Here is a 14,789-nt window from a genome sequence, read left to right on the forward strand (position 1 = left end):
ATAAAATCTGCAGCAGGGCCAGATCCTCATCCAGTTTCACAGGAAACACACTGAAAAACACGTTCTCTATTGTTCTGTCTGCAAACCACATCTAAGAAGTGTGTATTCTTTTGATTTGAAGATTGAACTTTGCTTAAACAAAGAATGTTTTCTGTTCTGTTTGGAGCCTTAAATCGGCACCTTTATTACACAAGGTCAAGGTAAATACCACTAGTATTTGAACTTCACCTTCATTGTATACATATCCCTTTGACTACCTGCAGGTGCCATATTCTAACATGCTCTGAGCTCCTAAAAATTGCTAATTTGGTTGTTCTGTTCATCTGCATTGAATGAGTTTGGAATCTTCATTAACATTTCCTGATGGAATATGCAAAATCCACTTTTTTTTTTTTAGCTTGCTGATGCTAGAAAGGTAAAGTCCCCATACTGAGCCTGATAAAAGTCTTCAAAAATGAATTTCATGTCTTGTTTTGTTCTCACTTTGTGTCTTGGACACACTGAATCCGCTTGTTCTTAACACAATGCCAAATTGTTTTTTTAACTGCAGCACACTGAAAACTGTTAGGCAGCTCATTGGATCACTGCAGTGTTAGCAAAATTGTTGATAAATGGCATATTCAATTCAATTCTCAGTTTGGTTACTTTCTCTCTTAACCTCACATGCTTGCACACAAAATCTTTGATGTTAATGGGTTTTAAAATGTAGGCAAAGCTACTTTTCTTCTGGTATCCTCCTCTCAATATTTCATAATCAACTGAAAAGAAGCTGCAGTGAAAATTACATGAAAGAATTGCACAATCAAAGCAAGAGAAAAACACCAGAGAGAAGTCTATGCATTTGGCTTTCTCCTACTTGTGTCAGAGAACAGCCTTTCCCTTTCCTTTCATATTGATTTTCCACCTATATGACTGAGCCTAGCAAGGAGACACAAAAACCTCCAACCCCAGTTCAAAGTTGTCAAAAACAAAGCCTAGCTCCAAACCTTTCTCAACGCAGTCCTCCAAAGACCACTGCAGTAATTTCTCCTTGTGTAGAACTGAAAGTGTTTACTCTAGAAACGGAAAGCAGCGCTAACACCTCTGAATGACATCCTGGGAGTCTAAGGTAAAGAACCTGTGTTTTATGTGAGAGTTCACATAAAACAAGCAGCCACCCTTTTCAAATATTTGAATATAAAGTACTGGTTTTCCTCACAGCTAGTCTCTTGTTCTGCTGAATATACATAGCATTGACAAATGTCACCACATAAATAACATGATCTTGATCAAACGAAACTGGTACCAAATTAGACAATAGGTGGTGATTAACTTGTTTGTAAATATGGTTCACCGGATAAGTAAGATTTAACATCTTTAAACACCATTAGATAATCTCTGGCTTCTGTAAAGGGTTGGCTTCATCATACCAAGGAAAAAAAAAACATGCACGTTTTATCAACTTAAGAAGCACAAATTAAAATCCTGTGGAAGGCAAGTTCATTATAGCTACAAACTAGTTAGCAAGCAGAATTAAAACTCAAAATTCCTCCATAGCCTGTTACCTCTTGCTAGATGAGCCAGCTGAAGTTATACACCCCTATAACAAAAATATGCCATTAAAAAAACATATGGCTTGCTGGCTTGATTTTGTAAGTATAAAACTTACGAATGTGCTTAACGGGACCTTAGTTAGCCTGGACTAAGAACATAAACTAGAATGAAGCCTGCTCTTTAGAGCAAGACATGAGCTGCACTCAACTCTGATCAGCCAACCTGTTGTTAAACTATACTGTCTTTCATTGGTGCTGGATGCCAAATGATATTTAAAATTTCCTCTAACATTAAACACATTTTCTTAGTGTAAATTAAAAGATCAAGTGTGCTCCCAGAAGGATACATATTGACGCACTCCAAAAAGCTACACTTCATTGTAAAATATGACCAGAACACAGAAGCAGACATGCAAATCCCACGCAGCACTATATGTGAAGGTGCTGGGTATTGTTTTTATCTGAAAATGGCAGACAACTGTCACATAAGGGCCTACTACTGGAAGTCTTTAAGTTTTACGAGGTTTTATTCATCTGCTCCTCTCACTAAAAACACTTACGATCCTGTGCATTAACAATTTAGGAAAAGGTCTGTTTTCCATGACTCAGGAGGTTTTATGAAGCTCCTAAGAAGCCTTCACTCACTCTGACAGATCTTAATGAAGACAACGTATTTTTGTGACTAGGACACTGCCTAGAGGAGATGTGTCAAAGCACTATTTGGTGTTAAGAGCACTCTTTCTACAGTACAGGCAGTATTGCAGGTACTACGGGTTATGGGAGAGGCTGAAGAAAGGCCACAAGTCCCCACTTAGTAGTCTGACCACATTCTGTCAGCTCCATCCTAACAGAAATCTACTTTGAAAGGCAATTAACTTTTCTATTATTTTTGTGTCCTCTAGTGGAACTAAAACTTACCCAACTTAGTACTAATATATGAAATTTATTTGTAGTTCAAGCACTAATAAATCTTGAGTTTGACTGCACTGAAGGATGTGAGTCATTTTGAATCGCAGCCTGAACTAACACCCATTTAACTGTAATGTGGAGAGATCTTGTGTGTGGTTATTATTTCTGTTGTCACAGAGAGGAGGATACGTTTCACTGTTGACTGACTTACTTTTGCAGGGGAAAACCTGCAGCAAACTCTGACTTTGTCCCTTTTTTTAAGGTGCTCATTGCCTTGGTTCCAGCACATTTAGAAGGCCAGTTAATGTTTCAAGAAGAGTGTTCAGCAGCTGTGCTTCACTGAAAAAAACAGAACTTCTAACTACCAGAGGAAACATCACTTTGTGCAAGAAGCAGAGCTTTTTCTGGAGGCTGATTTCAAAGAAAGAAACTATTTCCCATATAAATTAAGGTACAACACACATCTCATGAATCCTCAATCTTTAGCAGGTAAAACACTTTCTCCACTTCTATTTCTTACAAACCCGCAGATGGAAGTGGAGTTTAAAAGAGTAACAAGGGAAAACACAGCACAAAACTCTACCATACTAAGACTTTACGCTGAACACCTGCTGTTCGTTCCCCTGAGAAGCAATAAGCTACCTGTGAGAGACATCGGGCATACTGAGTAAGCACTGCTTGAAAAAATGCAGTCTGATGAGGAAATACTTTCCAGTTGGAATAGGTGGATGTTAATGCAATTTCTCTAATTTTCCTGAGGGTTAGAGAAATCAAACCTCAGCATCTTGCAGAATATAGGCAAAACACCTCTGAGAAGATCAAAAGGATGCAAAGAAAGATCTTTCAAAGTAAGGTTCTGAATACAATGTTTTATGGCTTGAGACAGTGTTCAGTCAAGGGGATTCTTTGTATTTGCTACAAGAGGTTTGGCATGGATCTCACAGGCCTGGAGACAAATTATTGTAACTTTTCCTGACCCGAGCCCATTCATGGGAATGCCAGAAGTCCTAATTGGTTTAAGACACCCATTTTCCTGCTAACCAGAGGATCCATGTATTTTGTGAGCTATTTTATGGACTACCACACTGGTCCTACCCTCTTTAATGCTGTGCACTGTGATAATTAAGGCATGTTCTGCTATTTTAACTTCTTTCTAACACTCCATAAGCAACATCTTGCCAAGCAATACCTAGAAGGCAGCACTGCCACTATGTTTCAAAGTGCCTTTTGTTCAAAGAGTTCAGATTTTTCAAGTCCCTTAATTACACTCTAATCCTTTCCCTATCTACCAAGGGAATGTGCAAAGTTAGGATGAAATTTCTAAACAGAAAAGCATTTTTAAATATTCCTGAACCTTCCAATTATACAACTTTAGAAACAGACTATGTAACAAAACCTCAGTCATCCAGAAAGTTATTTTCCCTTTTCATTTTTGTTTTGTTTTCACTGATGACATAGCAAAATAGTATGTCTTTATCTTGTATTTTCTTTATCTCATACTTCAATTGCTATATAAGTCCAAAGTGAAGCATTCTTTCAAGTTACAGAACTTCAAGTGTAATCATTTTAGTGACTTTTTTTTCTTTTTCTAAGATAACAGAAATTCCAGTTTGGATTTTATTTTTTTAAATTACTATATACAGAAGTAACAATTGTCCGTACAGTTAAGTCTCTGTATCTCTGATTACCTTTTTGTGTCTGCACGACTTCATCATCTGATTCCTTAGGAACAAAAATCTCTTTTATAGCAATTAAATCATTTTTCACAGTCTCCAACTGCTCTCCATCAAGCGTTTCCAAATATGACTGAATCTGTAAAAGAAGGGACATAAAGCAGTCCAAAATGAAGCAGAGACTTCGTTAAATTGCTGATTTTGAGCCTGATACCAAAACAGGCTAAGAAATGGAAACTTCCACTAATTCAATTTCCAAATTACGTAGACTTGTCTTTAGCTCTCATCAACATTTGATTAAGTATCGCAAAAATTACAGCAGCCTTGTAAGATCATCAGGTCTCTACCTTTTCTGAGAATGTTTATTTTGAATTCTGTATCAGTGGTTCAACTGCAAACTGTAATGAACAGTTGGGGTTGTTTGGATGAAGACAGCATGCAAGAAGAGCACAGACACAATTCATGCTTAGCTTAACATTCCTGGGAGCCTGATTTTCCTCCTTCAGAATCCCACCAAAATTTATTGACGGAGGACTGATCTACCTGCTCCAAAGAATGTATCGAGACATCTTTTGAGCTAACTGTGAGTTGCAGATTATCTGCAAGTCCCTGCACATGTAATAGGGTGGCATGCCCAAGAGGGATGGAAACAGCTTATTTGAATCACTGTTTGCACTACAGTTGTGTTAGTCTCATGATCCCACGGAATGAGACTATGGAAGTCGAAAGAAATGTCTTCTCTCTCCTTGTTATAAAATTTTACTTTAGGTTTGTTCGAAGGTGTTTACTTTTTTAGCTTGCTTCACAGAAGTGCAGACTGACATAGTGAGAGACTGGCGAGACACAAAATGCTTCTCTTGTGTTCCTCCTTGGCATGTCCAGTTCATATGCTCAGAATAAATGCAAAATAAAGCTGGGAGATCTTTGATTTTTGTATCCCTCTCAACAGAATTGCCCATTTCATATGATAACTGCGATTTTTAAAAACAAATGCTTAAAAAAAAATAAATACCTGCTATTAGAAAAACCAAGGACATCAGCAATGCCTCCAGTTTCTGTTGCATTCCTGTGGACCCCTCAGAGTGTGGCTTTTAGGCTGTTATTACGTTCCCAAGCTTCTAAGTACTGGTAGTGTGTGGTATGAGTGTGCGTGGTGTGGTGTGTACTGTGCAATTTGAATATATTCTCTGAGCCTTTTGGAATATGTATTAGGTAATTGGACTTGTTGACCCAGACAGCTGCATTCAGTCCTATGTGCTTTTATCTTCTAGATAGCTGAGAAAGTAGGACTGTCAACAAGTAATCTAGGGGTTATCTAGGACATACCATGCAGCATATCAGAAACCTCAAAGTTACTACTCGCACAAGTCTTACCATGCAGTACCTCACAGTAAAAGAAAAATAGTGTTGACAGACACAGCCTGAACTTGTTCTCTCCGTTATTTCTTTCCTGTGTTGTAAACTTTTTTATTTTTCTTGCAAAAGCAGACCACTGAATTTTATCTGTAGGTTTATAATTTATAATTTTGCTTTTAGACATAATTGCAGAAAACAAAAAACATGGAGAATAGGTATCTAGCTGCTATTAAAGCAATCTCCTATTATTTGTGTGAGCAAATAAAACCTTAAAAAAATTAAGCTGGTTATTTTTTATTAAAAATAACCCAGAGGGTAAGGAGTGTTAATTACTAAAATAAACTGAAAGAAAATGTATTTTAAGAAATTTATTCAGAAAAATATTTCAGTACAAAACCATTGATGCATTTTAAAATGTTCTAGTAATATACTGTCAGTGTTCTACTGAACTAAAAGCAGTGTCAGTAATTCAGCAGCTGAAATTAAAAAATATATGTATCACATAGGTGTCAGTAGCTTTAGCATGTTCTTTGGAGAGACATGCAGCATTTTTACACTTCCAGTAATGGAATTATTCCTGGGGTAGTCTTCGGTAAATTTAGAAACCAACACAAAAAGAAGACAGGATTTGAATAATTAATCTGGAATTAATTTTAATTCACTAGCTTCCAAGTGTAGTAGGTCTGAAATACCTGAGTATAAGTATCAGTGCCTGGTACAAACCAAAAGACTTGAACCTCCTTGCAAATTCTGAAAAGACATCTTCAGTGTTACATGCTGAAAGATATACACTATGCATGATCTTAACAAAAATCACTTTCAGTTGTGAAGTTATTTCTTTTGAACTAATCTTTGAGTTAAATTCTAGGTGTATTGAGATGAATTTCCTGAAGCCACAGTCTTGCCCCTGGGACCAATTCAGCTTTCTCTGAAACTGATGGAAAACTTTCTGTTCGTTTGCACATGCAACTTCATAGCAAAATTAATGTAAAGAACCATTTATTTTTTTACCAGCCATTGTGACTTATCCAGTCTGCATACTGTACCTGGGTTTCACTTTCATTTGACAAGATTTCCAGAGCTTCAAGATGAGACAAACCCTGGAACTCATCAAAAAGCAGTCCATAATGTGCTGTCCTTTCAACTGTAACTTGCTGGGCCCGTCTCTGTTTCTCTTTTTCTTTAGCTTCTCGTAACAGCTGCAAAAATAGACATCATTCCTGTTGTTTTATTGCTGGTGCTGCAGGTATGACATTTTATTACTTTCTGCTTCTGCTTGTTTAGAAGGTAGTAATAAAATTTGGGACTATATCACACCTAGAGAACTGAAATTCCAGAGCTGAAATACCTAACTTTTTTTTTTTTTTGATAAACTTCTCTAATAAAATATTTAAGTAGTATTCTGAGTATTCTTTTTCCCAACAGTAATCACTAACCTTTTTTTAAAAAACAATAAACAAACAAATAACCTCATGTTTTCAGAAGTAATATCAGCTATGAATACTATCTCATAAATCTAGCCACCAATTGCAACGGAAGAAAAATAAAAAGGACTGTTTCATACAGCGCATTAAAGACAAAATGGGAAGAGTATTATTTTCAGGACCTACCTACCTACCTGCATAAGTAATGTACCTACGTAAATATTTCCTACATACATAAAGTATTTTTAGTAGATACTGAAATCAGTTTTGTGTGACAGCAGGACTGACAAAAGAGATCTGACTGATTAGGGATGCCTTTTCCAAGAGTGAGGCAAAACTATACTTCAAATACTTGGGGCTATTTTGGGGTGATTTTCTTATACAGCAGAATTTCCAGTAAGGCCTGGCCGCTTGTATGAATTTGCCACCGTAAAGCTGGTAAATTCACCTCAACTGCATCTTAAATCACATATAAGCCTCTAACTACAGGCAAACTCACACCGCTTACACTGTTCCATCATTCAAAAATTTCTATATCGTCTTCAGTTATTCATTTGTTACATAACTCTTACGATGACAGATTTTTCAAAGTCTCCACCTTCAAAATCACACATAAAGTTTTATGTACAAATCACCTAAAAGGAAGCACTATGTTATGAGACCCATGAGAACTGATTTATACAACTTTCTGCATCTGATTTTATGGGTGGATTCACACATATTGCTAGGTAGGTATTGTCAGAGGCTCATTTTAACCCTGTGTTCCTGACTATGTGTATAGTCAGCAGAATGGCTCAGACTGCTTACAGGCCAACTCAAAGCCCAAACCTGATTTAGTCACTACAGGTACAGCAAAGCAACAAATTACAAGGCGTTGGGCATGGCTAGGGCACTGGAACTTGATCATTTATAATGTTATATTTTTATTGGTTCTGAAAGATCTCTCCTACATCGTATCAGGCTTATTTTAACCATTCTTTAAGTTTGATTTTGAGTAATTTGACAATCCCACTCGTCTCCTTAATTTTCATGTGTTTAAAATCATTTTATATATTGAAACTATAAAAAGAAGTCAAATTCATGCCCCAGTTAAGTCAACAACAAAATTCCATTGTTTTGCATACAGACAGCATTTCATATATGGTATCAAATACACCTGTATAAGCAGCCCTGTGTTTAAATACGTGAATCCTACGATCTGGATTAGTTTTCCCAGATAGATAAAATTTTCCAGTCTCTATAAAGAGCAGGAGGCACTTTCATTATTGCAGATCTAATGCTATTACCTTGTGAAGTGCTTTGGGATGGATGCCTTCCATGAAACATGCTCTACAAGCTTAAGCCTTAGTACAACGGCTAACGTTACAGAATTGGACATACACACTCAGAACCACACTGCAGTGCAGACTTCAGCTGTGATGCTGAGACTGCAGTGTGCTATGCCTGCATGCATTTCCACTTTCTTATTGGTGACTGTTTAAAATAGAGTGCTGCTGCAGCTGACATATGTACTATGTGTAATTACAATAACATTCTGTACAAGAGTTATTTGCTTTTGGCCTACCACAACAGCAGTAGTCTGTATCAATTTACAGGGACTGATACTAAAGATTAAGCATCTCATCAAAGGAGAGATCCCTTACTACTTTCTACTGGGTGGTAAGTGTGGTAAAATTCATTAAAGCTGTTTTTTTTTTTTTTTTTTTTTTTTTTTTTTCCCCCGTGTATATTCATTTCCACAGCCTCCCTCCCCTCAGTGCCTGGCGAACTAAAATAATTTTGTACTGGCAGCACTTATATGTGTGTTCTATTATCACCATATCTCTGAACATTTAAAGATACAAGTCATGACTTGACTCCTCTCTAAGGGTACATTTAGTTTAAAAGGACATAAGATATAACTTTTCCCAGCTTTAACTCCTAATGAAACATACGTTATATTCCAGTATTACTCATTTCCAGGGAAATTAGTATAGGGATGTTTATGCCGGAGGACATCTATCTACAGCTGTTACAAAACCACTAACAATTTGATTGTTTCTCCAGAGTATAATAATTTATTACCACATATATTACCTCATCAGAATCAGCTATTCCTCACATAATTAAGGAGAAAGGATGATTTTACATCATCTTTTGTGGTTCTGTGAAGAAAAAGAAACTGTAGCAAACACAAAGCATAATATTTATTTTTGTCAGCCTAGCCAGTATCTACTGCAATAAATAAAGCCGCTCCCTGAGGCATGCAAAATTCTGCAAAAAGAATCTGAAACCGCACTGACAGAGCTGTATTAAAATAAATCCAACCTGAGACAGAGAAACTGTTCTTGCCATCAGTGTTTTTGTTCTCTTAAATCCAGGATCACTTTCTGCAAGGACATTCATGGTTGTCTTTCCAATAAATTCCAAAGCATCTAAGCCTCCAGATAATACACTTTTCCCCTGTATAAAATAACGAAATGTGGTTATTTCCTTTCTAGTTTATGCCAATATGAACCGTAAAGAGTATTATTTTTGCTGATACCATCTTTGAACATTCAGCTCCCTAGATTTTCTCTGCTTTAGCTAACATTAGGATTTATATGCTCATAAAATTATGCTACTTTGTTCTGAATACATTTTCAAAATGAAAAAAGTTAACCACACAAATATTTGCGATTAATTGAAAGACTCACATGAGAAGAAATGTAACACCTGTTGCTAATGCAAATTTTAAGAGTAATACCACTTTTATTTTATCTTAAGTGGCAGCTAGTCTGTGGAAACATATTTTAGGTAAGAAAAATATGGAGCCAAAGTCTATCATGAATAGGATGAGACTGCCTTATCTAACTGATTTCTAAAATTTTGACATGTAGTAACTCTGGAACTGTCTATAGAAATGCAGTTGTTTTTTCCCGTGTCTTCACACTAGAAGTATACCTCACTCAAAATTTTTCAGCTACACTGAAGAATTTTCATTGGCTAATGATTTCAATTTCAGTGGAAGAAACCTGAAACAGACTTACTACAGAACTGTTTTTACCAAGACCTACAACCCAACAAACTCCACTTGTTAAATGTCACCTGCAGTGAAGTTACACCTAAAAATGATGAAAAATACCTAGAGGAGAGAGGCCTGCTAAAATGACTCACTGTGTTCTGTACAGCATTAGTAATAGCTGACAACATCCCACGGGATCCAGATGAAGGAGAAGAAGGAATATTCTCAGAAGAGCTTTGGTCCAGAGAATCCTCTGCTTCTAACAACAAAAAAAAGAGCAAGCTACAGTTTTCTTTCACCCCTATGAGTCAAAAATTACAGTAAACTGGATCCAGTGATCAAAATCTTAAAATTTCTGAATTGTATTTATCTGGCAGCGTCAACGAATGTCAAAGATTTCAGTGAACTTGAACTTACGTATAATTGATGTTTCAGCTGCAGGATGCTCTGCTGCTTCTGAAGATGCTGAACTTGTATTATGAATTCCCAGGGTACTTCCTGCTTTTTCCTTTACTGCTGTTATCCCATGACCTGCAGCAAGAACATGCTTTAGATTACGTGATTTGAACACTGATTCCAAACATTGTGAAGCATCCTTATGTTCCATGAATGATCACCAAAAAAAAAAAAAAAAGATAATCAGAGTAAGTATTAAACCTACCTCACTTGTTTCACTTATTTTCTAGGTTAATAGTTCACTTGTTCTACTATGAAAACTTGTTTCAATGACACAAGTAAGTTTAATTTAGTTCCTTACTTTTCAAAATGCTGAATATTCCATTAGAAAGTTTAAAGAGAACTTAATAATCCTCATAATGCCATAGGGTTTGGCATTACTTCATTTTCAGAGGTCCAGAACAATTAACCTTATCTGCCTCTTTACGAACTGTGAGTGACTGCAGGGTTGAGGTGAGAAATCTGTTCTTCAGTATTCTTCACTAAGTACTTTAGGAACATTGACCCAAGTTCTCAAAGATATTTCATGACTTATGTTTCTCAGTTTCTAATTTGAAGTCAAATTTGAAGCGTATATCAACAAAGCTGCTGTTTAAATACGCCTTTTAGAGTCTGTAGGTGTTAGGTGACACAGAATTATTCTTCCACTGGTGGACAACCTCCTGTAGAGATTGTGTCCTCTGTGCAAATGCATACGTAGTGACTCCCTAACTCTGTTCTACTAAAATGGTCTAGTTTTATGTAAAGAATGTACTTATGTCATTAGTGTTTTTATCTGAATCATTTTGGCATAAAAGGGTTGCTTTCCTGCTTTTCTACACAGAATTTCCAAGAGCAGATTACACGGACTGCTAATATCCCATTATAGGGCAGAGTGAGATTGGCTGGTGGTCAGCAAAAGGAGGCAGTGGCTTCATCATCTGCATCAGCTGTAGCTGAAAAATGCTGCCTTTAATAAAAGAATACCCTGAAACTGCCTGCCTATTCTGCTTCTGGATATAACCCTAAGTAGTCATGCTCATGATGTGCTTATCTCATCACAAATGATCCAGCTAGCACACCTGCCTTAGCTGGAAGCTTCTGCACATCAGCTGACTGCCGTCAGTAACCAGCGAGCCAGGCAAGCCCTCCTGTTTATTCCAACACAAAATGAAATGGCTTCAGTGACCCTATTTTCCTGGGTCTTGCATGGTACACAGTTACTGCATCGCTTGTGAAGTTGATCATTTCCAGCAGTGGGGCAACACAGAGTTATGTCCTAACTACTTAGAAGTATTATTGATGATCCAGTCCTTCTTTGTCTCTCTACCTTAAACTGAACTGTAGCTACAGAAATAATTTCAATAAAGCCATTAACACAGATGCTTAGGCAGACACTTAGACATCTACGGCAGCAAGCCAAGTGTAACAATTCATCACAAGTTGTCCAAACTTCCTCACAATTGTGTGCAATTCCTATTAGGAAAGTTCAAAAGATCTTTTTGGGTTAATTACAGCAAAACAGCCTATCATTTGCCAGTGGTCAAGCAGCTGGACTTGATGATCTTTGTACGTCCCTTCCAACTGAACTATTTTATATTCTATATAAATATTCATATATGTACCAACATATGTATAGATGTATGCATATATACAGTCATACAAATATGCTTCTTGAAAATCTGATTTAAAAAGATGCATCAAAACTATTTGGAATGGAGTAGGAAGAAGGAAAGCTTAAATTTATAATGCTGTGATTGCCAGATGGGTTGCGTATCAGGTGCTCTACGGATTCGATAATAAATATACTCCAGAAACCATATGTGAAGCAGCTCTACTGAAAGATGACATACAAGTAAATTGGAGTATCTGCAGGAAAACACAAAGTAAAGAACAGATGTTCCCTAAGGAACAGACCAGCAGAAACAAGTGATTTTCCATATGAGAGTATAAATTACACGGAGTGCTGATGTTTTACTCTGAAACACAGAAACAAGGCACTTAAATGCTCTTACCTGTCTGAAGAAAATACGGCCTTTGCCTATTTCATCTCATGTCTTGCAACCGCATAGGACATGCAAGGCTATCTGCCACAGCAATATAAATCATTGTTGGATAATTTGCCTCTTGTAAGATCTGCTCCAATGCAAATACTGGAGAGCGGAGTACCACTTTGTCTAATCCCAACCTCCTGCACATTTTAATTGGCTCAGTGAAAATATTTGCACGAATAGATTCTTCAGTCACTTATTTACTCATCAGTTTCCTGAGACTCACGTAAATAACTATTAATTGTGCTTTAAAGCTGATGTAAAAGATACTTGGTGTCACATTCCTTTCCATTTCCCCTGGTCACATTTTTCAAATGAGCAAAAGCATTCCGTTCTTTCCATGGACATAAACTGCTTAAAGATTTTGACTTGATAACAAGATATTAATGCAATAAAAATTTAGCTGTATTAGGCTAAAATTTCCTCTCAAGTGTTTGTGATGAAGTTAATGATTTTCAGATTAATTCTTCATCTCTTTCTGTATATAAAAATGCATTGGTTTTATTTACTTTTTTTAACATTCTGTGATTTGGCTCTCATGGATTTGCAGATGAGCTTATACCTTCAGGAAGATTTGCATTCATACCGGTGCTGTACTACAATTTGCAGACTTAGGCAGCATTTTCAAGCCTATGGTTACATGCACAAGAATGACAAGAAAATATTTCAGGTCAACTAGGAATGCTTTTGCTGAACGAAGCTGCATGGCATATATCTTTGACTGCAACAACAAAACCAGATGAAATCAGAATACTGCGGGTGAAACAATGCAGCACTGTTAGATAGACATACTTGCACAAATGCTGTAGAACATGCTTCGTTGGGAATGAAAATAATAATCTCTGATTTCAAAAAGCACAGAAATAAAAGGGGTTATGGGAGATAAGCCCACATTTTAGAGATAGCATCGCACTGTTTTTCTTACACTGGGTGTGGTAACAACTGAACTGCTATCGTCAACTTAGGGGCACCTCAGATGCCCCCACTTACTCAACTGAACAGCAGAGGTGAAAGAGCTACGGGTGCTTGCTTAAGAAGAAAACCACATGCTTTCTTGTTTTTCTGTGCTGTTGGTTTTGTTTTTCTTGCCTACATGATGACTTTTTTTTTTTTTATTGTTGTATTGGCTGGTAATTTCAGCAGAACATTGTTGTTTAGCTTGCTGGGTGGAATCTTTCATTTGAAAAGGTAGCTTTTGCAAGCACTCCCTAAAATCTTTCATTTGAAAAATGAAAGTGCAAGCACTTCCTAAAATAATGGCCTACCTTTGAGCTCGCCTGATCTGCCCAAGGCCAAATCGCAGCGATCACAAATGCTTTAATCAGACACATCCCACTTCACTTCAGGCACTCTCATCTTCCGCCTCCCAGCTGAGCAGCTTTGGGTTCCCTGCAGAGCTGCAAGAGGCAGACAAACCCCTCTGGAGGGTGGCTCAGCACATCTGAAACCTCAGCCATTCCTGCAGGAATCTCCATGCCTTGTCAATCTGGCACTCCCAGGCAAGTGGACTCCATGCTTCGTGGTACAGGTAGGGAGGATGAGTTTGCAATTTTGTCTCTGGCTACCACAGTCTGTAACCTGTGTTGTGCCATTGGGGTTGACGAATTGCCCTGACGAATCACCGATTGAAATTTAATCTAGTAAAACGAATGAAGCTTCTCCTAGTTCAAGCTGAAGATTAAGGCCTTCAGTTAGCCTCTGAAACTGACAGAGAAACTGAGAAACCTGAACACTGGTGGAAGGAAACACTCCACTATATGCATATAGATATGTGGAAAAGGCAGCTGGACTCTCTTACATGCATTAAAGAAGTGGGACCACATTGTGCTCACTTTCAGGCCATGCAACTGGCACTCCATTCACTTCAGGTTCTTTAGCAAGATTACCTTCCTTGCAGTTAAAACAAATCCACTGCCTAGATTCTTATAATACTTATGCCATCCAGTCTCTAAATCAGAAAGAATTCCAATTAAGCCCATAAATGAGACTAGTTTCAGATCTCCTTACTGGAATTGATAAAAGGCTTTAATAATATAGCAATAGGCATGAAGGCTGTTACAACACTTTATTGGTTCTCAACCTCTGGTACATCATAAGCCCACGTTAAAAGACATAAAGGAAGCAAATGGGACTGCAGTCCCTGAAAGCACGTCTACAATCCCTCACATCTGTTACTTGCACTCAGGATTCTTAAAAAGGAAGATCTGTAAAAGGGGCTTGCTGCAGCTGTAATGTGCTATCCACAAAATAGCTGAGTGACCACCATGTGATTTCAGGCACAAAAATAGTTTTACTTTCATTAACTGAAAAATTGAATTATGCAGTGAAAAAAATACGTCTTTGGAAGAGATTAACTACTTTTTTATGACCGCAGAAAATAAAGGCATAACATTCAGCCTTTGTTTTTTATGGAACTCTTCATTTCG

At 37.2% G+C, this 14,789-nt stretch overlaps 1 protein-coding gene across 3 annotated transcripts in view; it reads right to left on the bottom strand.

Moving 5' to 3' along the window:
* FAM114A1 (family with sequence similarity 114 member A1) overlaps positions 1-14,789 on the bottom strand; it is a 36,922-nt gene that overhangs the window by 11,977 nt on the left and 10,156 nt on the right. For all 3 annotated transcript variants that reach the window (XM_035325023.1, XM_035325022.1, XM_035325021.1), the window contains exons 4-8: positions 10,295-10,408; positions 10,030-10,136; positions 9,202-9,336; positions 6,517-6,669; positions 4,130-4,253 (exon numbers count right to left, since the gene is read on the bottom strand). In XM_035325023.1, the coding sequence (XP_035180914.1) occupies positions 4,130-4,253; positions 6,517-6,669; positions 9,202-9,336; positions 10,030-10,136; positions 10,295-10,408 (633 nt within the window). The remainder of the gene's footprint in view (positions 1-4,129; positions 4,254-6,516; positions 6,670-9,201; positions 9,337-10,029; positions 10,137-10,294; positions 10,409-14,789) is intronic.

The sequence above is a fragment of the Oxyura jamaicensis genome, chromosome 4, assembly GCF_011077185.1.
Source record: "Oxyura jamaicensis isolate SHBP4307 breed ruddy duck chromosome 4, BPBGC_Ojam_1.0, whole genome shotgun sequence".
Taxonomy (NCBI): Eukaryota; Metazoa; Chordata; class Aves; order Anseriformes; family Anatidae; genus Oxyura; species Oxyura jamaicensis.